General features: G+C 39.6%; 1 protein-coding gene across 8 annotated transcripts in view; it reads left to right on the top strand.

Moving 5' to 3' along the window:
* The window catches only part of LOC132590551 (inositol polyphosphate-4-phosphatase type I A), a 112,064-nt gene that overhangs the window by 55,322 nt on the left and 30,936 nt on the right, over nucleotides 1-25,806 (top strand). For 3 of the 8 annotated variants that reach the window (XM_060263483.1, XM_060263478.1, XM_060263481.1), the window contains exons 5-14: nucleotides 1,099-1,217; nucleotides 1,336-1,452; nucleotides 2,236-2,315; nucleotides 4,621-4,732; nucleotides 6,329-6,419; nucleotides 8,218-8,365; nucleotides 16,140-16,270; nucleotides 16,875-16,979; nucleotides 18,382-18,490; nucleotides 22,529-22,543. In XM_060263483.1, coding sequence (XP_060119466.1) covers nucleotides 1,099-1,217; nucleotides 1,336-1,452; nucleotides 2,236-2,315; nucleotides 4,621-4,732; nucleotides 6,329-6,419; nucleotides 8,218-8,365; nucleotides 16,140-16,270; nucleotides 16,875-16,979; nucleotides 18,382-18,490; nucleotides 22,529-22,543 — 1,027 coding nt within the window. Of the gene's footprint in view, nucleotides 1-1,098; nucleotides 1,218-1,335; nucleotides 1,453-2,235; nucleotides 2,316-4,620; nucleotides 4,733-6,328; nucleotides 6,420-8,217; nucleotides 8,366-16,139; nucleotides 16,271-16,874; nucleotides 16,980-18,381; nucleotides 18,491-22,525; nucleotides 22,544-25,806 lie in introns of all 8 variants that reach the window. The other 5 variants (XM_060263482.1, XM_060263477.1, XM_060263480.1 and 2 more) reach the window with 2 other exon arrangements.

Raw genomic sequence — 25,806 nt, 5'->3', positions numbered from 1 at the left:
CGATGTTGAGTTAAGGATACATACTCAAGATTGCTTAACTTTGTTAACTTAACTTAATTATCATATGGCAGTGTGTGTAGTATAACTAGGAGATTGTAAGATTGTCTGGCGACTGAAAGTTCTAGCTCTTTTAATATTATGCACCACTAGGTGGTGAGCTAGGCTTATTTAAATGTTAATAGATCCTGAATTTAAAACAAACAACCATAACAAAAAGTAGACTGCACAAAACTGATGCCGTTTAATCCATGATTTGGGCGCATGAGTCATAAAAGAATTTAGTCAACTTCTAATTGGGATGAAAACATCTTTTTATTTCCACTCAGCCAGATAACATAGTTCTTTCCAAATGAGGGAAGCAAAAGTGATGTTTTGGGGGACTAAATTTCAGCTGCACTCGTTTTCTGCAAATTGACTTTGAAAGAGCGCTGTGATTGAACAGAGTGATCTGGCCTGTCCTGGAATTGTTATCACTTTAATTGATCTCACAAATAAATTTACTTGTTACTATTGCCTCAGCTAACTTGGCTACCACGTGTGATTTGTGGCAGCTTGACAGCCTGAAAGATAAGGCACAACCTTTCTCAGTTCGTTTAAAAAAAAAACCCTGCTGGGTTACCAGACAGTAATTCTTATTTGTCTCCAACCACCAGGCCAGTGGCTGCTTACAAGCCTAGCTTTGAAAAAAATAATCACCACTGTGTAAAGATGGTCGACCTTCCCTCCATCCTTGCCAAACAGTGGATGACTGGGGGATTGTGTTTGGGCTGAGTACATTGCATTATAGCTGACCTCTTTCAATACTTAGATGGGGAAGCACTCCTATTTGTGAATATTTTGTTTTCTGTGGGCTAGTCTGCTGTGGGAAGAACAGAGTTGTGTGGTACATTAAAACATTGTGCCAGGGATCTTCATGCACTGGAGCCTACTTTTCTAGATTCATATTGTATTATTTTTAACAAGACAAAGATTGTCCATGAGCAAGATGTTAGGAAAGCGAAAGGCAGGCAGATTTGGGTTTTCTTTGTTCTTTGACATTGTGTTTGCATCAGAGTGCCTCAACATGTTATTAAGAATTACGTTCTTGGTTTCCTGTAGCTTGCAGTGAGCTGCTAACTCCGTCGCTAGATAGAAAGCCAAATAGTTTTGTAGCAGTGAGTGTAACCACACCTCCTCAGGCATTCTGGACAAAACATGCTCAGACAGAAATTATTGAGGTAAGTGAATGCGAATGCATATCTTATGGGTGAAGGATCTGTAAAAGTGGTTCATTTCTGTTGATTCCAAGTTGCCTCTCTTAACTTTCTTGTGTGCGTGTTTTCTTTTAAATTGCAGGGAACAAGCAATCCAATCTTTCTAAGCAGTATTGCCTTTTTTCAAGACTCTCTTATTAACCAGATGACACAAATAAAACTTTCTGTATACGATGTTAAAGATAGATCTCAGGGAACTGTAAGTCCTGTTATCCTCTGTCATTCACGTTCTTCAAAATTCTGTGTTACTTGGGGTGGTGGTGTTGGCCCTTGAGTAGCCTGCTTTGTGGGCCAGCAGTCAGTCTCTCTAACAGATTAAATGCTAAGACTGGTAGGCATATAAAATAAGTCAAATTTTAGGGTTCTCTTCATTCCCCTAATTACTCCTACACCACCATAGAAAAATGTACAGAAAGGAGTTTTGAAGAGTGGAGGGGTGGGGAAGCTCATGTTGACTTCTAAAGAACAATTATTTATGTTTAAAGAATTCTTTATAGCCCTGTGTGTGTGATACAGAAGTTCTCAAACTGTGGGTAAAGGGAGGGGAAATCAGCTTGCTGAAGTTCCCCAGAACACAGAGAATTTTACAAATTAGAGGGATTTGTTCCCTGCTGTGATTCTTCTTGGGTCCCCCAGCTTTTCTATATTGAGGTTATATTTATTTATTTAATTTATATTCCACCCTTCCCAAAATGGGCTCAGGGTGGGTAATGTCAAGATTACATAACATTAAAAACCAGTTAATATATAAGCATTAAAACATAAAATAGGTAAACAATTAAACATTTAAAAGATGGTGACAAGGGAAAGGGAAATCAGAATGGATTTTGTGTGAGAGAGTGATTGTGTTTGGGAAGGTATGCAGACAAAGATACTCTGGTGTCAAATGTTATCTTGAAGCCTTAGAGCTGGTTTATAAATAGAAAAGTGAGTATTGTATGTTAAATGTCCTCTGTACTGACAATACTTATTTCCCCCCTAGATGTATTTATTGGGTTCTGTGATGTTTACTGTAAAGGACCTACTTCAGGAGAGGAACCATCGGTTGCACTTAACACTAAGGTTCGTACTTAGTTTGTGCCTGTTTCAGGAAAGCTAGGACATTATATTGCACAGCCAATCACTGGTATCCCAGTCTAAGTATTTTTTTTTTTGAATTTTTGTTACAAAAGTAAGGTGTGTACCAGGGTTTAAGATTAGAAGTGCTTAGAAAGTTAATGTACAGAAGTGTTTTAGTTTTAACAAAACTAAAATATTGTAATTTCAAAGACTCTTCTGGTGGTGGAAAGTACCATCAAAAGTTGCAGGTGATTTGTGATGACCCTGTAGGGTTTTCAAGATAAAAGATGAACAAGGATGGGTTTGCCATTGCCTTCCTCTGGTAACAACCCTGTACCTTTTTGGTGGTTTTCCATCTAAGTATGGCTGACCCTGTTAGGCTTTCAAGGTCTGATGAGATTGGGCTAGCTTGGGCAATCTGGGTCACGGCAAGACTCCACCACCCTCAATGAATCTATACACTGTATGCAATTATTCATGTTTATTATTTATACAGCTGTTTAAATACGGTTGCAATAATGCAAATGAAGATGGATAGATTTCTTTAATGGTCAGTAAACTTTTAAAGAGGTTTTTCAACACTTTAAATTTGTTTTTTGCCTCTGATCAAATAGAACATTTACAGTGTAATCCTAAAGAGAGTTACTCCAGTGTAAGCCTATTCATTTCAATGGGCTTAGAACGGAGTAACTTTCTTTAGGATTGCACTGTTAAGCTCCTCTTGCATCATCCCAGACTGATGCTTTTGCAATACTGTTTGGTGAAAGAAAAAGATACCTGCAAGGCACTGTAATAGCTTCAGAAGACATCAGAAATAAATTTCAAATTTGTATGGAGATTAGCTTGGATGCAGACTTCTGAGCTCTGCTCAGCATTCTCCCATTGTACATCGATTAAAAATGTATATATAGAATATATATTGCAATGCTTCATAGAAATGAAGAAGAAATTTCAGCTGACAAAATGGGTTATATACTTGTACCATCAGAGTCTGTCTTTCTCTGTAAACCATTATCACATTTTATTATAGTATTTTAATTTTGGCTTATGCCTTTGCCTTCTCACATTCTCTACTCCAAACTGAAACTCAGTTTTAGCACATGTAAGAACATAAGAGAAGCCATGTTGGATCAGGCCAGTGGCCCATCCAGTCCAACACTCTGTGTCACGCAGTGTCCAAAAATATATATATATATTTGTGAGAAAGGGAGAAAAGTACTTATTTCTCTACCTTCTCCATCCCATGCATAATCTTGTAAACCTCTATCATGTCACCCCGCAGTCGACGTTTCTCCAAGCTAAAGAGCCCTAAGCGTTTTAATCTTTCTTCATAGGGAAAGTGTTCCAGTCCTTTAATCATTCTAGTTGCCCTTTTCTTCACTTTTTCCAATGCTATAATATCCTTTTTGAGGTGCGGTGACCAGAATTGCAAACAGTATTCCAAATGATTTATACAGAGGCATTATGATACTGGCTGATTTGTTTTCAATTCCCTTCCTAATAATTCCCAGGATGGCGTTGGCCTTTTTTATTGCAATCGCACACTGTCTTGACATTTTCAGTGTGTTATCTACCACGACCCCAAGATTTCTCTCTTGGTCAGTCTCTGCCAGTTCACACCCCATCAACTTGTATTTGTAGCTGGGATTCTTGGCCCCAATGTGCATTACTTTGCGCTTGGCCACATTGAACCTCATCTGCCACGTTGACTCCCACTCACCCAGCCTCAACAGATCCCTTTGGAGTTTCTCACAATCCTCTCTGGTTCTCACCACCTTGAACAATTTAGTGTCATCTGCAAACTTGGCCACTTCACTGCTTGCTCCCAACTCCAAATCATTTATGAACAAGTTAAAGAGCATGGACCCAGTACTGAGCCCTGCGGCACTCCACTGCTTACCATCCTCCACTGTATCTATCCCCTGCTACCTCTTTCTTGTTCTTTCCTCCCTTTGTAGTCTCTCTTCGAACATGTACATTATATTGTAAAGTCCTTGCAGCAGGGATTTGTATTTTGTGCCTATATTAATTGTGAAGTACCATGCACAAGTATAATATTATAGTCAGTCCAAGGATTTTAATAGAAACATGTATCTGTGTAGAGAAATTTTCCTTATGAATGTTTTAATAATTTAAAAGTAGGTGATCTTTATTTTGAATATAAACTTCAGGGGCTGTTATGTGGGTTATGAGCAGAGGGAAATACAGTCCACAGGCAAAGGTATATGATGTGTAACTTATATAATTGATAATCTTGTTGGGCTGCTGAGTCAAGCACACCAAGACAGCAACAACATGTGTGTTGCAGATCTGCTGAAAGTGACCGCGTTGGCAACATTACAGTCATAGGATGGCAGATGGAAGAAAAAACGGACCAAAGGCCTCCAGTTACCAGATCTCCTGACACTATCAATGGAAGGGTGAGCTGAGCATGAACACTCTGTCTGCATCTCAGGACAATGTTGTATATGTGCAGCCTTATACACAGTCTTCCCCATACTGCCTGTTTGACACATATTTCCAGCTGTACTTAGAAACAGTTCACACAATACTTTCTCCTTGTTTGAACTGTCAAAATATTATTCAGGAACATGAACTAAACTGTCATGGATATGGCTAGCAGCAGTTCCTGTACTTCCAGCAGCTGTGCCATGTTATTATATGAATTTGTTCCAGAACTTATGTGTTATTATTTTGTTTTGATTTAGACTCTGTGTAGGTTAGGTAGCTATTTCATTCAAGTTATGATCATTTACATTTGTTTGTTCTCTGAGGGGTTCAGTACAGTGTGCATGTGGGGGGAATTATCATAGTGTTTTAAATTAGTGTGTAAGGTAGTCAGGGATTTTTATGAGCAGGAACGCACAGGATCACAGTTCCTACTGGCTTAGTGTCGGGGGTGTGGCCCGATATGCAAATGAGTTCCTCCTGGGCCTTTTCTACAAAAAAAAGCTTTGAAGGTAGGTTTGTTGTTCCTCTGGGCTTATGGGTGAGGACAGCGATGAGTTCCATCTCTGATCGGCCTCTTCCTCAGTCCTCTTTCCCCCTCTTCTTTCAGATCATGTTATTGGTTTGTAGTATTATGTATTTTATTATATATTATTAGGTATTTTATTGTATTTATGCACTAGAAATGGTAATATTGAATTGTTAAATGTTTTTATTAGTAATGTTACCCACTCTGAGCTTGGACATAGGGGACAGCAGGATACAAATCCAAAAAATCCAATCAGTACGTGAACAGTACATTTTGAAGCTGGGTTTTCTCACTTCCGAACTCAAATCTGTAATCACTATAATCATTCTACTAAGCAACGTTTGAAGCCTTCCCCCAGCCTGAGTGGGTGTTCCTCCAATGGAACAGCAACTTATGCTGGAGGAATTTCCTACAATGTAAGCTAAAGTACTGCCTAGGGTTCATATTTTATTTTTTTCTTCCTCAGGTAGCTCAGGGTGGTGCACATCCCTTCTCTGTTTTCTGCTCCTCTTTCAGTTTCATTCTCATAAGAACCTTGTGAGATAAGTTAGGCTGAGTAGGAATGACTTTCCAAGGGTACCTATTAACCTGGGATTTGAACCTGGATCTCTCTGGTCTTAAGTCCAGCACCATATCAACTGCTTCACTCTGCCTTCACAACACATTGGCTCTTGAAGTAAAATCAGAAAACAATATGAACGTATATTTCCAGAAATTTTATTTTCTGTCCCCATCATACTAATTAACGCATCATGAAATGATAAATTCAGAAGTAAGCCTCAACTTCCAATTAAAAAAAATAGTTACCACAAAAATGGAACTTTAACAAACCTAGTTCATGAGTTTCATTGTAATAAGGCAGCAACTTCAATCTGCCAAACTGTTTTGTTTTTGCTTGCTAAAAATTAGTAAGATTTAGTAAAAGCATTGACCGTTATGTATAAAATAAGCAATTTTAAAAAGATAAGATCATATTTTGTATGGGTTTGGTCATGAAGTTTTGCATTGTTGGTATTTTTCATATTTATGTTTTCTTTAGACTGTACTTCCTGTTGATGAAAGTTTAACAGAGTCTTTAGGAATAAGATCCAAATATGCTTCATTACGGAAAGATGCATTGTTGAAATCTGGTAAGTATCTTCCTGTACAAATAATTGGTTTAACATGCATGCATTCCACCACTTGAATCTTCAAATGAAAAATTACTTAATCTTTAGATGTCTTCAGCTTCATGGTCTTGATGTTGTAAAACCAGACATTTCTGTGTTAGCTTTAGCTAGTCCTTACTATGCATAAATAAATTACTATGCATAAACTATGCAATGGGGTAGACTGCTGTTTTGAAGTCCAACCAAAGAATTTATTTTGTGAGTAGCACTACCATATTTAAAATGCAAGCAATATTTCTATGGAAAATGCCCTGCAAGATTTTCTCCAACACTTGTTAAATGAAGTAGAAACAACCAACTGGAAAATCAAACTTAGTTACTAGTGCGAACAATCGATATAGTCAAAAAGACCCATGTTTTAGAATTGTGCCAGAAATGTTCTGTTTTTTAATGGCTATAGACGGATCTCTGAGGGACCTCCTAACCTTCAAGAGTGCTTGCAGGGTGGGGGGTGGGGCGGTTTGCAAGAAGAAGTATTCCAGGAAATGTGTGAGGCTGCATATAAGCCTTAGGTTACTGGCCACAGAGATATTTTTGCTGAAGACAGACATACTGTAAAGGTGGGCTTGCATCATTAGGAGCACTCTGCCAGCTATCTTTTTATATTATTGGCTGCCTCTGGCATACCAGGAAATTGAATTCTGATACATCATTCCTGCCTTTCTTGCTCCCTTTGCTGCTCCTCATTCTCCAGATGGGTGACAAAGCACCTTGTAAATTGGGTGTATGAAAGAGGCTGTACTGTGAATTCCTTTCCTGTAATTATGTCAGTCCTCTGCCAAAAATTCATCACATCACTTGTAAAAAGATTCTAGCTATAGAGTAATAGGAAAGATTGAAAGAGTAAGCTCATCCTTACAAACTGTATCAGATTTTTTTCCCTTTAATACCTCAGGATTTATTAAGCAAAATCTTGCTTATCCAGATCTCTCATTGTAGCTAGGATGCTTAATACAGCTTTCTCACAATCAGTGTGCTTTGCTGTGATCATAATAACATTTTTCTTCCCTTCTTTATGGGGCTTGAGTTCCTGGGAACAATCAAGCTGAGTTATTTGGAGGATAGCTGAACTATAGGATCTTAGCGTACAAATGTGTAAATAAAAAAAACTCTGAGACCCGATAGATTTTAAATGACAAAACAATGTAATGTGAAGGTCAGTGGTGTTCTGACCAGGCTTGCACTTAGAACTTCAAATGAACAAAAACATGCTTCAAAAAGATATTCCCACCAGTTCAAAAGCAGTTCAACAAACTTTCCAATTACAAAGAAATATTCATATTCAAGTATTTAGTTCATAGAGCTAAAGGAAGCTCTTCCAAAGATGTCTGTTCTGGATATCAAGACGTTTCATCCGTCTTTCTTCAGTTTGGAGGCTTATTTTTCACTGGAACTCAATCTCTTACAATACATTCATAGATGGACCAACAAGGTTCAAGAGATATCTAATAGATTTCCAGGTTATGTGGAGAAGCTTTGAACTGTGAGAACATGTTCTGTGATCTGGCTTCTCCATTGTGGTTCCAGGAAACCACTGGGAAACACACACAAAAGTGTGCCCATAATTATGGTTCAGTATGTTTTAAGTCTCCTGCTTTTTGTTGGCAAATGGATGCATGAATATCACACTGGCTTAAAATAGTAGGATTTGTATGTTATTGTTTTTGAACCAGCTGGTTAATTGAATTATTTTAGTGTTAAGGAATTACAATGTGCAAGTCCAGATTTTGAATGAAATAATTACGATTTAATATTATAGTGTTTGGAGGAGCTATTTGTCGAATGTATCGTTTCCCTACCACTGATGGGAACCATCTGAGGATCTTGGAGCAAATGGCAGAGAGTGTGCTGTCCCTCCATATTCCCAGGCAGTTTGTGAAGCTGCTGCTTGAAGAAGATGCTGCCAGGTAAAAAGAAAAAAAAAACACACCAAGGATATATTATCCCTTGTTGCTATATGTGTGTTAAAGTAATGCTTTAGAAATTGTTGGGGAAGTAAGATTGTTTCAAGCAGTGCAGCTTTGCAGTGATTGCATCCCCATGGTAGTTACAATTTAGCTGCCCAAGGTACTGTTTTGTAAATATTCTGCAGCCGTATCTGCAGTGTGACAGCAGAGTCTCTTGTTCTCACTCTTGCCAAGTGTCTTCCAGAGCCCACGTTTTCCAAGATCACATATGGGCAAGAGGTGAGAGTGTTTGCAGGGAAGAATCATTGGGATGGAGGGAGGGGCACTTCACTCTCCCATGCCTGCTGGTTCTCCCCCGCGTATACCTCCCCCAAAGCTGCTGTTCCCCAGCTGAGTTTTTTGGAAGAGGGGGAGAATATGCTGAAGGGGAATTGTCTTTGACTCAGTGTTGTAAGAGGCCATTTTATATAAAATGGGTTACAATTGCTTTTCTTCTCTTGTTTTTATTACGTTTATCATTGAGAACATTTTCCCAGGTTCCCACTTCTGTTGGAAGCAGTTTGTAAATTAATCTCACGGAGGTCAGTAGTTTACTTGATGAGACTGGTAATATATTTGCTAGTTAAAATTGAGGGTTGTAATTTTGTCCTGTGTTCGCACTGCTGTGTTTCACTACAGATTGTATTGTGATTTATTTTGTACCAGGGCTTAATTAACCTCCATTAGGAATTTCAATATGAGCTTATCAGTACTGATTGTTTGAGATCTAGTATGCAAGTAGTTGTGGAGGAGTGGTTGCAGACTGACTTAGATTCTTGAACTTCCTCCTGTCTCCTATGGCATTATGGCATTACCATATTACTGTATGTGTTTTTATGAGAAACAGGAATGTTCCAGATCCAATGTCTGTGTCTGATTGTCGTTCCCATTGCTTTTAGTATACATAAAGAAAGAGCATCTGGCTCTTCATGTATTGTAGCAGGACTCATTTTAGACATCGTTGCGGCAATTGTACTATGGCTTGACTAGACTGGCCAGCAAACTGGATTGGAAGTGGCAGCAGACAGAGACAGACTGGGCCTTTAATTTACCAGGGCATGTCCTAGTGGGCTGCTGCCCTGGAAGACCAGAGGCAGACAGAGATGAGCTGAGACCCCCAGCAGCATTTAGCTCAGCCAGCCACTTAGCTCATATCCAGCCAGTGTTACTGGCCATGACATGGGCTCACCTGTTGGCTCTGCCTGCCCTGTTGTAGACCAGACATGGGTCTTCCCTATAGTGTTTGTAGTGTTGTCAGGATCACTCAGTTTGTTCCTGTTGTAATGAGAGATTACTTAGGCATCCAATTAAAGAATCTGGACAAAATAATTTTGAAAGGTTTTGCCTAGGGAAGCTGTTTAGCAGCAGATTTCTCCAAGACTTAGCTATTAAAGGATAGGCATCAACCTTTACATCTGATAATACAAACAAGTAAGGGGTGAATTCAGTTATTTGAATTTTAACCAGCAAACCAGACTGAAAACTTCTAGAGACTTTTATCTTTTATTGAGAAAAGAAATCGTTTTCTTTATTATGCAAGACAGTAAGAAATACAAGCAAGTAAAAATAAATGGTGCAATTGTCAAGTTTCCTAGCTTTGCTTAATCACATTATAGTAAGTAATAGTTTAAAAAGCAAACCAAGAAATTTCACCTAGCCTTGTAAATCTGCTCTGTCATAATCATGTGATTATTATCTAGATAAGTGATTGGTTCTTGACTAAATATGAAATAGCCAACACAAATGCAAATGATCCAGTCAGCATGTGCATATGAGCTACACCTGATATAGCAGGATAAGAAGACCAATCTCTTAACCACTATTAATCTAACTTTTCTGTATCTGTTTCGGTTAACTGTCCTAGATTAAGGTAACTTTCAGCAAGTAGAATTCACTGACAGTTGAAGTGTAAGGTTTTGCCCAGATACTATCATAAGACTCCTTGAGTGTAGGCAGAAGAAGCTTTATTAATAGATCCGGTAGCAACCATTATCAGCATGTGTTTACAAGACTGTGTGTTGCCAGACTGGAGTAGATTGGCAGTCCCCCAGCAACGGCTCCCCTCTTTCCTGCACCTGCCAAAGTCATTTGAATTAATTGATACAGAGTTCTTTCTCAGGCCTCAGTGTTACTTCCCATTAAGGTCACATTCCACATACTCTCCCCTTTTCAGTTGGTCCATATCAGCATTACCCAGAGAGACCAGATTAGAGCTGTTTTCCCATGCTCCTTTTCCACCTGCAGGCCTGGAACATCCCACTACACACAGAACGCTAAATGTCTACAGAAATCAATGGGTGTTAGTGTTTATGAATACAATTACAGCATGGGGTTAGTACATCATATGTATCACAAATGTATCAGCCTAATAATCAGTCGTTAGTGAGCAAGGATAATAATATCAGCAAAACAAATAGTGCCATCTCCAGCTATACCTGTCAGGGGCTTATTCCTGAAATGAAGAGTGCTTGGTTAGCTTGCAAACTCTGCAGGAAATGTTACTGATGTATTAGCTACTGCTGCCCTTTGGTGTTTAAAAGTCATGGTTTATACTAATTATAGTTTGGCATCAGTTGACAAACCGTTGTTGTTGTTTTACTTCTGGAATCCCATGCACCATAGAAACAGAACAAAAGCAGATAAGCAACCCCAAAGCTTGGTTTCACTGCAAGTATGGATGTTTAAGGCATGGGTCGTGTTCTAAAAGTGCACTTATTGGTACTATTCCATAAATGTTCTACCTTCATGGAACTGAAGCAGGATATTTAGGTTTTCCAGATAGTCTCCTATCAAAGCAGTGACTAGACCTGCTTTGGCTTCTGTAAGATTGCTGGATTGTGTACATTTTAGCCATACCCTGGCTCTGAAGTCTAGCCTGATATCTGAACTGAGTTGGTATGGTAAGGATAAACTGCAAAGAGAACTGCTGCTCTTACAGTTACATTATTCAGCTGTTAATGTGCAGTTCTGTAAAAAGGTTGGAGGTAAATATTTAATGAGAAATGGTTCCTGCATTTCTGTTCAAAATCTGCTAGTGTTACTTAGCTCTGTTGAAGAGTAAAAGATGATGAAATGAATTATAAGTATGGCTTTGTGTATCTGAAACTTTGATTTCTGTCTCTGTCATCCTAGGACCTGTTAAACCTGACTACTTGGGCTCTACTGTAAGATTTCAGTATGTTAGTTGGTCTCCTTTCCAGTGGTTCTGTTGGACCAGGTTGTTTCAGATTAGGGCTTGCCTACAAATGAGTCTGGAACATGCTAGTGTTGTGGTAAAAACTGATTTAGCCAACTAATACTAATTGCACTGGAAATTGAATTTGTACACGTAAGTTTCCACTAGTTTGGAAAATTATATGTATTTTCAGTAAAATACAAACACACAAGTAAGGATGGGCACAAACTGGGAAAATGTGGTTCCTGTTGGTTTGTGCCCAAATCACAAACTAGGAGGTTTATTCACAAACCAAACTGGTTTGTGGCCTTGCAAATCCTGTTGCAAACTATTGCAGCCCCTTTAAACAGGGTTTGCAGAAAGCCTGAAAAAACAGCTGAGCAGCAAGGAGTAAGCTGCTCCCTGATGCTCAGCTGTTTTTCAGGCTGTCTTGTGCAGTCCCTTTAAAGTTTAAAGGGACTACACAAGACAGCATAAAACAGCTGAGCAGTGGAAGTGCCTTCCTGCCACTCAGCTGTTTTTGCAGCTTTTGTGGGGAACAGAAATCAGGGGGCTAAAGGGACTCAAGAGTCCCTTTAAAATGCCTACTTTCTTTTCTGTCCATGAGCTGCCATGAACCACCATGAACTGCTTTAAAAGTTTTGGAGGTTCATAATGGTAGACCTTCACAAACTTCAGTTCACAAACCATGAACATGGCAAAATTGGTGACAAATTTTGCTTTGTGGTTCATTTCGAGCCATCTCTATACACAAGTATATGTAGTGGACTTCAAAGATAGTCATGATTACTGCTGTAAACAAACCAAATAGCTCTTCCTGTTCGGCTTAGCTCCTTAAGGGGGGTTGGGTATACTTTTCCCTTGTTCCATTACTTTGTTTTGACCAGTTGTGTATATATGTCTGGCTCTTCTTGAGTTGAGTCCAGTTATTCCTGAAATATTTATTTAAAGAAAGGAACAGACAAGCTGTGAACATAGCAGACAAGCCAAACAGCTGCCAGTGGGCTGAAGGAGGAGGTAGAGCAACACTGGCAAGGTTTGAGTAGTTGATGGCCATGTACTCAAGGTAGTGAAAACCCTGAAAGATATGGTAGCACTGCAGTAGGCTGGAATATGGACCACATAATCTCATAGAAAACTATCACTAGTTGTTATAAAGCAGCAATATAGCAAATGTGACGGCTTCTCTTTCAGTGCAGACTGTGGTTATTTCCTCTTCTAGAAGCTAATAGCTTTTTTGACTATCAAATGAATTGTTCATTGTTATTTTCATTCTCTACAGGGCTGTTAGTGTTGACCTGTTTACTAAAATCTGTCAGTGTGGTACCTGAAGTGAGTTTCTCCACTAGTGAAGGAAAATCCTATTTTCCTCTGGTATTTGTAGGTATTTGTAGTGTCATGTTTTCCTCCCTAGATGAGACTGAAGTTTCCCTTCCACTTCTTTCTTAATGTTGGGAGGATAAAGAGGGTTCTTGCTGCTCAGATTTCTTATTCTCTGCTTTGTGCTTCAGAAGTATAGGGACACCCTTGGCTGTTGAAAATATCAACAAGTAAAGAGGAGCCTCAGTCTTTCCAGTGCCGTTCTTTCTCAGAGCATTGCAGAATCACTGGGCCTGGTCACGTCAGGGAAGGTGAAGTTAGCATTGCCTGAAATAGCTAGAAAAGTTGTGCTTGGATCAACAAATGACAAAACATGTTCAGGATCCTGTTTCTGGCATTTGGATACCTGAAGTGAGATATCTCTCAGACTGCATCATCAGTGGACGATGAAGTCGCTACTAATGGGAACCATCTTACATTGCTATGGGTTGCTGGAGGGGAATTTGTATCCTTGCTAGCAACCATCATGAAATGGCTTTAATATTTAAGAGCCAAGCACTTGGAATTGAGCTTAAAGTGATCCCAGTATTTCCAAGTGAGGCAGTTCCCAGTGGCAGATAATACTCCCTGTTGTTTTGAAAGAACACTCACAGTGTCTGAGGCATAGATATTGGCTGATTTAGGACAGTCCAAAGTCTAGCTGTCAGGTGTACATAAAATCCCATCTTACAGTGGACTTTCAAGTTGAATTCCATATGAAGATTGGTTTTGAATTTTAAATCTGTAATTAATTGAAAACATTTAAGGATTTAACATCAAGGACTTTTATCTGTAGTGGGAACAAGATTTCATCTTCTTGCCCTGCTATCAGAGGTGCCTAATGTGGACAGAAAATCCAATGCACACAAATCAGAAGAGCACAATAGAATTTATTCATACAATCTAGGAACTGTATGCTTAGTTTCGGCATGTATGCATTGGATTTTTCTCACATAGTCCCTAGTCATTTACAGTCATGCCTGGGTGTCCAGTGGGACAGGCACGGCCAGTGGATGAAGCAGAAGAACTCAACATCTATCTCTGTAGAGAGAAGAATGAAAAGGAAGTGTTGTCTAATGCAGTCCTTAACTCTTCAGGGTTGTTAGCAAAACCAGTTCTGGGACACTAAAAATTGACAGCAATCCTTACTTATGGTTTCAGTGCTCCCCAACAGGGTGCCCAATTGCCTGCTAATGTGTTTCCTGGTGTCTCATTCTCAACCCTTTCCACACTTCTCCTTTTTCAAGGCAGCCATCTTGTGATGGCACCCACTTCCCTTACTCGGAACTCCAAAATTGCTGAAAGATGCTGCAAGATTGGGAATTCCCGGTTTATGAATTTGTCCTATATACTAATATAACTGGGAATGCTAGTGCAATTAAAATATAACAAGCAATCTTCTCTGCACAAAAGACTTTACAGAGCTTATATGCACCATACGCACAAAAGAGGAACAAAAGAAAGCTGCTTTTGAGTGGAAAAAAATGATTCAGTATTTTGGAAGGAGGCTGGAGAAGATAAGCTTTAGCAGAGCTTGAGGAAGCCACACAAAGTGAGAAGTGATCTTTGCCAAGTCTTGACAACGAGCCAATGACTCCCACTTTCACTCCACCAAGCATCTGTCATTTTTAGAACAATACATTTAAAACTTATTGCTTTCAGCTGGCAGGCTGCCATCAGCTGCCCTAGCCTTTATTTTTACTCTCTTCCCCCCCCCACCCGCCACAGCTTTTGCCCAGTCAACCTCAGTGTAACAGAATGCTGTTTGCAAACCTGGTCACTGGAGTGCAGTAAAGCTTGCTTTCCAGTCGGTTTTAAAGTTTGCTGTCTCACGATGGTGCTGAAAGTAACTTACATTGAAGTGGCTGTTACCGGATCTTCTTTCTGCAAGACAAGTTAGGCTGTCAGTCTATCTGGGGGGGAGTGTTGACTATTATCCTGTTGTACTCTATACAACAAAATATCAGCACTTACATACTTGTACTGATGCAGCTGATTTTGCAGTGGCTAGAAGGATCTTTTGATGGCATGCAAATCATACAGGCTTTGTACTGCCAGCATAAAAGTTTTTTTTACCGTGGACCAGTTTTAATGGGAGTCATTGGCTTGTTGCTGAAGCAAACTGAAGCATTCTGTGCTACTGATCCATGGTCTGCACCACTGTGTATTCTACAAGCTCTGATGTTACCATTAGCTCATGTGTCCCTGCATCTGAATCTTGTGCTCTTCATGATCAGCTTGGGGTTCATACAGTTTAGCTCTTAACAGGGACCTTGAAACTGCAATGTATATAACACAGAATTTTTATTATACAGAATGTTTTCATGACAGTTACTGCAGAAGCATGAAAATAAATGCTCCCTATTTCTAAACATGGAGAAAGGGGGGAGGAAATTGTATTTGGGCTTTTCCTATAACTGTATTTGCATGCTAGGAAAAATTGTGCCTGGTGAATTCTGCCAAACACAATACTGTTAAAAGACACAGGAGCTTTCTGAAAGCAAAATTGTCAACTCTGTTTATTGACTGGAAAGTTGGATGTCTTAGTGCTCTGGTTTTCAACATATGTGCCCTTCTTCCAGTCCATGAGCTTCCAACTCTCAGGCAGGGCCGACAAAAACTTCTTAAATGTTGTTGGTACCCGGGGGGGGGGGGGCAAGGTGGGGGACTGGAAAGTTGGATGTCTTAGTGCTCTGGTTTTCAACATATGTGCCCTTCTCCCAGTCCATGAGCTTCCAACTCTCAGGCAGGGCCGACAAAAACTTCTTAAATGTTGTTGGTACCCGGGGGGGGGGGGGGGGGGGGGGCAAGGTGGGAGAATGAAATCAGATCAGAGAGAATTCATGTGTTTGGAACATGGGTCATAAAAAATATAATCTAATATAAAAAGAATACAAAGTGAAGGTCAGCGTGCTCATGGATTATTAAGCCAACCCATCACCTACTCAAACAAGAACCTTTGTCTTCGCCACTCTGCCAAAGGCACAATATGCAGCTTTTTCATTATATAGCTATTATTGTCGTGGCTAATAGAAATTCAGTTTTTTTTGCTGACTTGTCAGCAGGAAACTATTCCAGTCTTGGAGTCTTAATCTCTGCATAAATAAGACAACTCTTATATTGTTGGAAGAATACTCTATCTTTCATTAGCTACATAATTATGTTAGTTGAGGGTTCATTGTTGGGATTTTTTTTTTGTAGGGTTTGTGAGCTTGAAGAGCTTGGAGAGCTGTCTCCTTGTTGGGAAAGTCTTCGTCGGCAAATAGTTACGCAGTACCAAACAATTATTCTAACTTACCAGGAAAACCTCACAAATCTGCATCAGTACAAAGGTAACCAGTATCTGTTTTCTAGAATACAGAATTATATGCTTTGTCCAAGTTTTATGATTATTTCTAATAACCTCTGTTATCATTTTCTTTTTCATAGACCAGTATTGGGTATGTTGGGTTCTTCTCTGTCTAGTATTCCCTCTGTTCCAATGCAAGTTACTAGGGGAAGGGTTGAGGGAGGGGAGGTGGATACAGACCTTTCCTTCCTCTAATATACCACTATATTGCCTGCAAATATTGGTGGGGAAAGGAGGGAAAACAGGACTCCTTTAAATCTTATTGGGAAACTGTGTACATGGGTTCTGCATGAACACACACACACACAGAGCGAGCACCTGATGATTGACTCCACCCCCCCCCCCCAAAAAAAAAAAAGCCTTGGGAACTCTGTTCATGGACCTCCCATCATTTAGCTTGGCATATATGGACTTCTAAACAGGCTGCCTTGGGTGTCAACTCTAAATCCTGACTCAATTTTTAAAGTGGTAGCTTCTGGGAAACATAACAGTTCATGGGGGTCTTATGGTGTTATCCTTCTCTTCCTTAGTAGGTGTACTTCTGTAGACTAAACTTGTGTTTTGGTCTCTCCATACCATTTCCTTAGGTCCATCCTTTAAAGCGAGCAGCTTGAAAGCTGACAAAAAGCTAGAATTTGTGCCCACTAATTTACATATACAACGAATGAGAGTCCAGGATGATGCAGGATCAGGTATATGGTCTATTATTTGTTCTTCCATCTCAGTTTTGCAGTAGGTTGATATTTTAGCAAAAAACAGTATGAGTTTTAAAAAATATAATAAAGCATATAAGTGGGCAGGAAAAATTAAGTGGCTCATTACTGAGTGCTAAAAACAGCCAGTATATTATCTTCCACAACTCAGCAATGCAACCACACAACAAAACCTGAAGAAAAGTGGAAAGCATTTTAATAAAAAAGGGAGAATAACACTTGCATTTTTAGATGTCTGAAATCTAACCCCCCCCCCCTATCAGAACTGGCGACAATTTAAAGAACTTGTCTGTCTGAAATGCAAAAAACTCCATTAGATACAAAAATGGATTAAATAACCTATCTGAAAATGATCTTAAATGCTTATTTCCTGTATGCAGGCCTGTCGCTAGGGGTTCTTGCGCCCCAGGCCAAACCTTGCGCCTCCACCCTTCCAAGTGGTAAACTCGCGTGCACCCTGATGACGTCACCAATGATATCACTGCCAGGCCCCCACTTCGCCCAGACTTCCCAAGCATTGGGAACCCTCGGTGAAGTCCGAAAGGCAGTGGGCGTGCTCAGAACCGGGCTCTGAGCACACTTACTGCCACACACCCCAACTTCGCTGTTATAAAGATCTTTAACACAATTCAAACATCAAGTATGTTAACGTCATAAAAATTGATCAACAACTGTGGACATGGTTAATAGTCCAAGTCCCTAGTTGTTGATTTACTTATGTAGTATCAATATATGCTTCTTGTTTGAATTAGGTAAAGGATCTTTAGACTCATTAATGTTCATATTCCTGTTTTTTTTCCCCTGGTTAATGGACATTGCTGATGAAAGTATGTCCATGCAATTGGACATTTGTGCAGTGAGTGGCTTTTGTATCTTATGACTGCATTTCCATGGAGCAGGGGGTTGGACTAGATGGTCTATATAGCCCCTTCCAACTCTATGATTCTGTGATTCTAATAGCCCTTCCATGTATAGATCATGTAATGTGAGAATCGGCACACGGTTGAATACTGTTACAATGTCAGATGTAATCACTTTACAGGTCTTCTGCAATAGGAAAGCATGGATTTCAGAATTTAACACTGTTGTCTTATAGCTGGATTTGTAGTTGATTTAAAAGAGTTCTTAGCATTTGTTAAGTGGTTATAAGATTCATAGATGATCCTGGCAGTATAGCCAGTTGTGCAGGCAGTCCTGGTATCTATACCAGGTTTGCTTCCTCTCTACCTACCCTCTCATGCTTCTGGCCACAAGAAGCATTAGTGTGGGCTTAGTATATCTATATCAGATCAGAAATTATATTTCTGTTGCTTTTATTAGTCATAATTACAAGCATTCTCCTTTAATACCTTCTCTTTTTTTCTCCTCTTGTTCCATTTAGATCAGAATTATGATATTGTAACAATAGGAGCTTCGGCAGCCCACTGTCAAGGTTTTAAATCTGGAGGTCTACGGAAAAAGCTACACAAATTTGAAGATGCAAAGAAACAGTAAGTGGAAGGATCATTGTAAACGCTACTGATAATTTTGCCTTTCTCCTAATGCTCCAGTTTTTGTTAAAAAGCATCTCATTCCATGTTTTTATTGCCTTTGCTCATAGGAAGCATCACTTGAAGATTAAATGCAGCTTATGCAAAGAGCGGGAAGGAAGGTTTTTTCTCCCTCTGTTCTTTATTAGTAATGTTACTTCATGTATTGTTAGATTATCTCATAGCTGCCATGTAATAAGGTATTTTCTATTTTAAGTGTTAGAACGTTTTCTGTATAAAGATGACGTTTTCTTGTAGGGCCTAAGTTTCTTTTGGAATGCTTTTGGGTATTTTATTTGGACAGCTGAAGTTAAACTCTTCAGAACCCCTAGTGGTATTACAGTGCTGCTGTTTTCTAACATCTGCCATTTTGGGTATGCTGGTAATGTATATGCCATGCAATCAAACTGTGGCTTAAAATGGCACAGCAAGAAAGTGATGGTACTTTGGATTTTTTTGAGGGGGGGCAGGGTGGACAAGTGAGGCAAGTTTGGCTTGCCCAGGCTCACACTTTTTGAATCCTGAAATCAGTAGTGTAAAGAGGATTTGGGGGCTATACCAATATTCCTTCCAGCTGTGCTTTTAAGGGAAGACTGACAAATTGGATGATTAGGTTTAGAAACAATATGCAGTCCTAGAAAATTTGTCTTAACGCTGTGTCCTAATTTTTTGTATAGTTAATTATCTTTAATGCAGTTTCCTTTCCTTTCTGAAGTCAGATGGGAACATGTTCTTACCCTTTTTCTTGTAGTCATTTCCTAAAAGTAGACATTAACTATGCTTGAAAACAAGCTGTAACAGTGAGACTGTATTCTTGACCTTTTTAGCTTTGATTTATGCAAAGTAAAATCAATCACTGCTTCAGTAAGGGCAAGAAGCAAACCCTGATTGCCCTTATCTGATATTCCTGGTATAGCTAGTGCAGAGGAAAATGTCAAGTGCCCCCCACTCCCAGAACTAAGTAGGAGTGACCTTCATTCAGAGAAACAAATTCTCTGGCCCCACTGATAATAATAATAATAATAAACTTTTATTTATACCCCGCCCTCCCCACCTAGGCAGGCTCAGGGCGGCTAACAAGACATGGTAAAACCATGATACAAATAAAACAGAATACAATAATTAATCATTTAAACAGTAAAACCAATAAAACAGTATAACACTGAGAGATGATATGCTTCTTACACAGAAGGGTGGGGATGATGTTGCATTTCTGCTTTCCCTGTAATGTTCCAATTGGGGGTCCCCACATCATGACCTTCAGTGAGATACAGGATTTTCAGAAGAAATTCTGTGCAAACTGCATACTAGAGTTGTTAACATTTTGACCTGTCTGCCTGTCCCTATCTATGTTGTAATGTATGTCTGAAAAGACAAGTTATTTGGGAAACATTTGGACCCAAGTGCATCATTTTTTCGTAGAGTTCAGCACTGTTTCTGATGCAGGATGATGACAGTGCTGCCTAGTAGTCAAAACTGTAGAATGGAAAATCAACTGGGAGGCTATACTAGCTGGACAGCCCAGATGACTGGCTTCTGATGTTACTTTTGTCCAAGTTTGAGAAACTCTTTGAGTGATTCCCATGCTTTTGATTGAAACCAGGAAGGTGCCGTGTGACCATGGAAGAAATGTGTAGGCACTGAAAGCTACTCCATAGACACACTCTGGGAAAAAAGCTTAATTACAGCAGCTGCTTTGTTCAAAGTATGCATCTTATGTCATCCTGTGGATGTGATTTACCATCAGTACCTACTTCTGATGTTTTAAAAATGGGTAGGGCTCCTGGCAAGGGCCTGTCTATTCAGCGTTTGGTGGTACATTACATTAATACGTCATCTAAACTTAATTAAGATTAGCATTGGTGCTGCCATCAGAGCCAGTGTATAACAGAGCTGAGCTTTAATGCAGATGAAGGCAATACTAAAAAATCTCCAGGAATCCATACCCAATCTCAACCAGGCTTCTCACCTTGGTAGTATAGATGCTGTTTAATTAACATTTCATACTCTTCTTGTTGACAGTTGTGAGAATTTCTGCCCCATCGTTGCCACCTTGCATGCTGCTGCTAATAGATGTTTTCGTGGAAAAAATACTGATGGGAAAGGACTCATTATTTTTAAAGGACTCGTTATGTTTAAAACTTGGTTAGTTTTAGAACCTTGGTCTCATAGACAGTTCAAAAGCATGTATTCCAGCAGCAAAAGGCAATACTTTAAGGGGCGGGAGTGGCAATGTTGCGTATGTTGCCATTGGAAAAACAGGTGTTACAAGTCTTTCTGTTGACTTTAGCAGAGCCAGCATTAATTAGAAATCAGAGGCTTCCATCCCAAATTCAAGACTTTACACCCAGTAAACGTACAAGGCATCCATTTTAGGAATAGCTAATGACTATAGCCCAGGTCTGTTGGTCACATTCCAAATAATTATTGTCTTTTCAAAGGTTTGTTTAGAGGAAATATCATTATCTTCTTCTGTCCTTTGGTCCTGTGCCTTTTCTCTTTGTTAACTATATAGAGCACCTACTGTTGAACAGGTCTCATTCTCAGCTTCAATGCCCAAATATGTAGCATGGTATTCTAAAAAGGACCTTTTTTTTGTAGGCACACTCTGAAGAAGACTAATGAAGTGCTTGGCACATCAGGGGAACCATATAAACGAAACCCAAAAATAACAGTAGGTGCTCCATATAGTTAAAAAGAGAGAGAAAAGGCACAGGACCAAAGAACTGATAGTGTTCTTTCCTATAAACAAACTCTGTCCTGCGTCTGAAAATGAGACAGGATTTCACCTCAGGTGTTACATGTAAGAGTTTTGCTCCTTACCCAAAGGCCGCCCCCTTTCCTGAATGTTCATTAATAAGTAGCCACTGCAGCATCTCTTCCTAACCATGCTGTTTGTTGTACCAGAACACAGCCATTACACTGATAGGCAAACAGACATTCTGTTTCAATTATCACTGCATGCTATGAATGCAAAGTACAGAGCTGCACTTCAGCAGTTCAAGGAGAGGCTCCCAGGAAAGAAGAGGGTCTCTTGCTACTTGGCAGGGCTGAAAATAGGCATTTAAGTTTATTTTTTGTTTCCTAGTCAGAGATAAGAGATTTTCTGATGAAGGTGTTTGTCCTATACACACCTGTCCACTGGTGAAAGTCATTGTGTGTTCTAGGTAGATGTTGTTTTTATTTTCATTTGCTGTGACAGCCATACCCAGCATAATTGGAGTGCCTGGAGAGAAGATGGGCATCTGTGACATCTAAAACTGTCAGGTGTTTAATGTCCTTGCACGTGTTGCATGACCAAGAAGGAAGGGCAGAAATGCTGCTTTTGACACCTTGTTCTTTATACAGCTTCTCTTTCTCTGTCCCACTTCCAGCCCCTCTCTGCTGTCTTGTGGAAAGCCTCCACATGCAGCAAAGGGGTGGAATTAGCAGTTCGCTTATGGAGGCCATTTGTCAACCGTCATAGAGGTCAGAATTCAAAGAACTGCTTTAGGTATGCCAGATGGTCTTGGCATGCTCACAGGGAGCTTTTCACAAAACTCCTGACCCCTCTTTGGACTGTAGACACCCGTGGCATATCAATCCCAAACTGTTTTTAAAAATCCCCTCAGATTCAAATGTGGTTTGCCATGAAAGGCTGCTGTCCAAGAGACATAAACCTTTGTGTGTGCCAAATGTTGTGGGTTTTTTGGATTACAGCGATCGATTTTTGGGTGCCAGTGTTGCATTGCCTAATTGAAATGCTCCCCCTTCATTTTGTTCCTTGGGATGTATGTATGTAACTCTCCTGTTGGATGAGGTAGCCAGAAATCAGTGGACCAAGCTACAAATCATCTGCCATTTTGCATTCACTGTGACTCTGTTTGGCTTCCAAATTTTAATAACATAGACATGCCTTATGGGAAAATTATTAACATATTTTAATCTGCTTTGCTTTGTTTTCTGCTTTCGGTATTTGCTAACAAATGGCTAATTTTCTTTTGGTTCTTTTTTTAGCAGTTATGAGGAATGTTGGTGAGTTTTCAGTTTCTGGGAATCGGAGACGAGAATTCTCTTCTTTCATCTCTTTTTCAAGCAAAGATTAATATATTCATATATAGGAAGGCCTTCTCTCTCTGTGTGAAATGCTTTGCATCTTAGCCTTTGCTCATTTTGCTTCATGCAGTGAATACATTGTTCACTATGATGCACTGTATGAATGATTTATTCTTTTCCAACAGCATTGTTAGCTTTAATGAACAGCCAACTTTTATAAATGTTTTTGATTTTTTGATGAGGCAGTTAATTAAGATGCTTCAGCTTACTTAGATAACTGCTTTTTGTTTGAAGACAAAGATGTTTGAAATAACCTGTTGAGGTATTTTGTGGGAAAGACTGTTAAAGTGTAAAAGTATTCTGTGGTTGCCACAATTTTAGTAACTGCCTCAGCTATATGATGTCACAGTGGGTGTTGATGGAGAGCCAAATGGTGAGTGTGGCTTCGTAAAATAAATATTCAGTATAAATTTGTTTTGAAAATAATGTGTATAAATTTATATGCTGCTCTTCTGTCTCATAGAAACTCTCAAGGCAATACAAATTCATAAAATAGATTCATGATTTAACATAATTATATTTTAACTTTTTGTACAATAATACAATGATATCTGCCAGATGTCTCCAGATCTTATTCAAAAGCCTGACAAAATAAAAATATCTTAGCCTACTCCAATTAAAGCTAGGTGCTGAGGCTCCAGAATGATTCTAAGTCCAGCCTGGAAGCCCTTTCCCCTCAGAAATGTGGGGGCTGACTGTAATTAGTTAATTAGTAACATGGGGCAAGCAGTCAGGATGCGTCCCAGCAACATGAACCACAAGGGGTGCCAATTTCTTCTGCCCTTTTCCCTGCTGCAGTCTGCTAAGCTTCTCCCTCAGTTCTGCATCTGGGGAACAAGGGACCTTCAAACAGCATGGAAGGCAAACTGTGGGGGTCTGCAGTCGGGGGAGGGGCATACCACACTTAAGTTACAAGTTATCACATATTTTAGTAAAGAGCCCTTGAATTAAAAATGTGTTTTATGGCTCATTCTATCCTGACTCAGAATAGACCCTGGCGATATTCAAGTAGCTAGATGGTTCTGCTTATTTCATGAGGGCTGCTGATGTGCAGAAGCATAGTCTGATTTAATTCATTTTAGTAGGGAAAGTAGGTCTCTACACAGGGAGATGAGAGTGTGCACATAGACACAGATCTGCTCCCTCTGATAAAAGTAGAGCAGTCTGCAATCTCATGTGATGTTCTGGATCAGGGCTGCATTTGGACTTTAATTTGGATACATGAGTTTGCATCTGGAACCTGTAGACTAGACTAGATCCTTTGACAGTGACTGGAATTTACAAGGGGGAATCCCATGAAGCTGTTTTGCTAGCAAAACCGTTTTCCTTCTAAGAGTCTTATATCAGGGGAAAACTCCTTCTGACAAGGACATGTGCCCCCTGCTAACGAACCAGATCCATGGAATCCAACCCACTGTAAGTGCATAAGGTTACATTTTTACATGTACAGGTGTAAAACTGGTTTAATAGATATTTCAAAGGTCTGTATTGCAGCCTAACAGATCAAGGGAAATCTATTATTCATCAGTTTCTTTCGGGGATTATGAAAGCAGTAAGTCTATATGAAAGCAATAGCTGCACTAAAAATGTTTAAAAAGTCCAAATGTAACATTTTTTCCCCATTTTAAATCCTGTAATTTCCTCCTGACAGCACCCATTTTGTTAATTTTCATGTGCATCCACAAACGTATGTAGATTGGAATGGTGGGTTTTAAAAATTATTTTACAGTTTAATTTGCTAGTGAACAATGACAGCTGTTCATTAAAGCAGATGTGTGTGAACCTCCTGCCATAAAATATCTTTCCTCTCATTTCACAATAGATTCCTTTCTTTTTTCTTTTACTGTGAGCCTGATCAAGAAATTGCTGCATGCTGTTTGCTGCTACTTATGTCCTAATTCTGCATGGTATCTCTCACATGGTGTAAGAAATACTGTCCCTAAAATAGGTGAACAGGAGGAAGATAAGCAACCAGAATCCTTCAAATGTTGCCCCAAGTAGTGCAGTCTGTAACATTTATATTTGTTTGCTCAAGCACTTCAAAGTAATTGCCTAAAGTGTTTTCCAATAGTAAAATAAATACTATATTAAAATTGTAAAATACTTTAATAAATTGTTATTATCAGGTTAAAAATTAACTGCAATATAATGAATGGAAAATCAACAAAAGGCAACCATTTTAAATGCAGTGACAGAACCCAATCAACAGAAGGGCACATTCCTTTGAATGTCTTTTGAGCAGTACCAAAAGTCCTAGTTCTTCCAATGCTAGCTTTGTATATGGTAGCATCTTAGACCAGAATATGTTTTTCCCAGGCAGTCGCTTCAAAAGACCTCTGTAAATCCCTTTCAGACTTCAGAGTCTTGAAAGTTAGTAATATTAAAGCTATTTTCTCTAGTTGAAAATGTAGAAACCAGCATCCTCCCCCCCCCCCCCGGAAGCCAGTCCCAGGACCTGAGACAGCTTCTGACACCGTATACTGCAAGAGCCTTTTAAAAAAGAAAGTCATGAGTCTCACTTGGGGTTTGCAGCCTCATACATCCCCATACAGGACCTCTTTTTCAGCTGGACTGTAGTGTAACTGCAGCATACGTTCATCATTCTTTCTAAAGCTACCCACATGACTATGCTGGAAGTTGCACAGAGAAGCTTTTTTTCATTCTGCAAAGTTTTTCCATTATTTAAAATACTTTGCAGAACCAGTTGCAGAGACCGGAGGGGGGGGGAGCCTGAATTTATTCACTCAAAAAGTTTCCAGTGCTGCCAAGAGCCGCCATGGTCTCCCAGAAGAAGATGCCCTCTGCCCCTCCTCCACAGTCACATTCAGAAGAACACACGCAAGATGGTTGATCTAGAATAGGGGTGCTGCTACTGTTCTGTGGTGATTACTTGATCAAGGCTCCCTGGGCTGCTAGAATTTTGTACCCATAGATTCTTGTGGTAGTCCTGTAAATTTCAAACTTGTCTTGTGTTTTTTGTTTAAATTGAATGTGGCAGCTGTTCAGCTGTCACATTAAGCCACTCCTCGTGACTCACCAAACTGAGTTCATCCAAACAACGATATGTGGTTGCCCTCTATAGTGGGGATCGCCAGTCTTTTTGACCCTCTGGACACCCTTGGACTTCAGACACAGCCACAAAATGGTTGCTGCAGGAGGCAAAACCAACCACAAAATGGCCA

The sequence above is a fragment of the Heteronotia binoei genome, unplaced genomic scaffold, assembly GCF_032191835.1.
Source record: "Heteronotia binoei isolate CCM8104 ecotype False Entrance Well unplaced genomic scaffold, APGP_CSIRO_Hbin_v1 ptg000294l, whole genome shotgun sequence".
Classification (NCBI taxonomy): Eukaryota; Metazoa; Chordata; class Lepidosauria; order Squamata; family Gekkonidae; genus Heteronotia; species Heteronotia binoei.
Note: the sequence above shows the minus strand (reverse complement) of the source record. Positions and strands in the feature narration are given on the sequence as shown.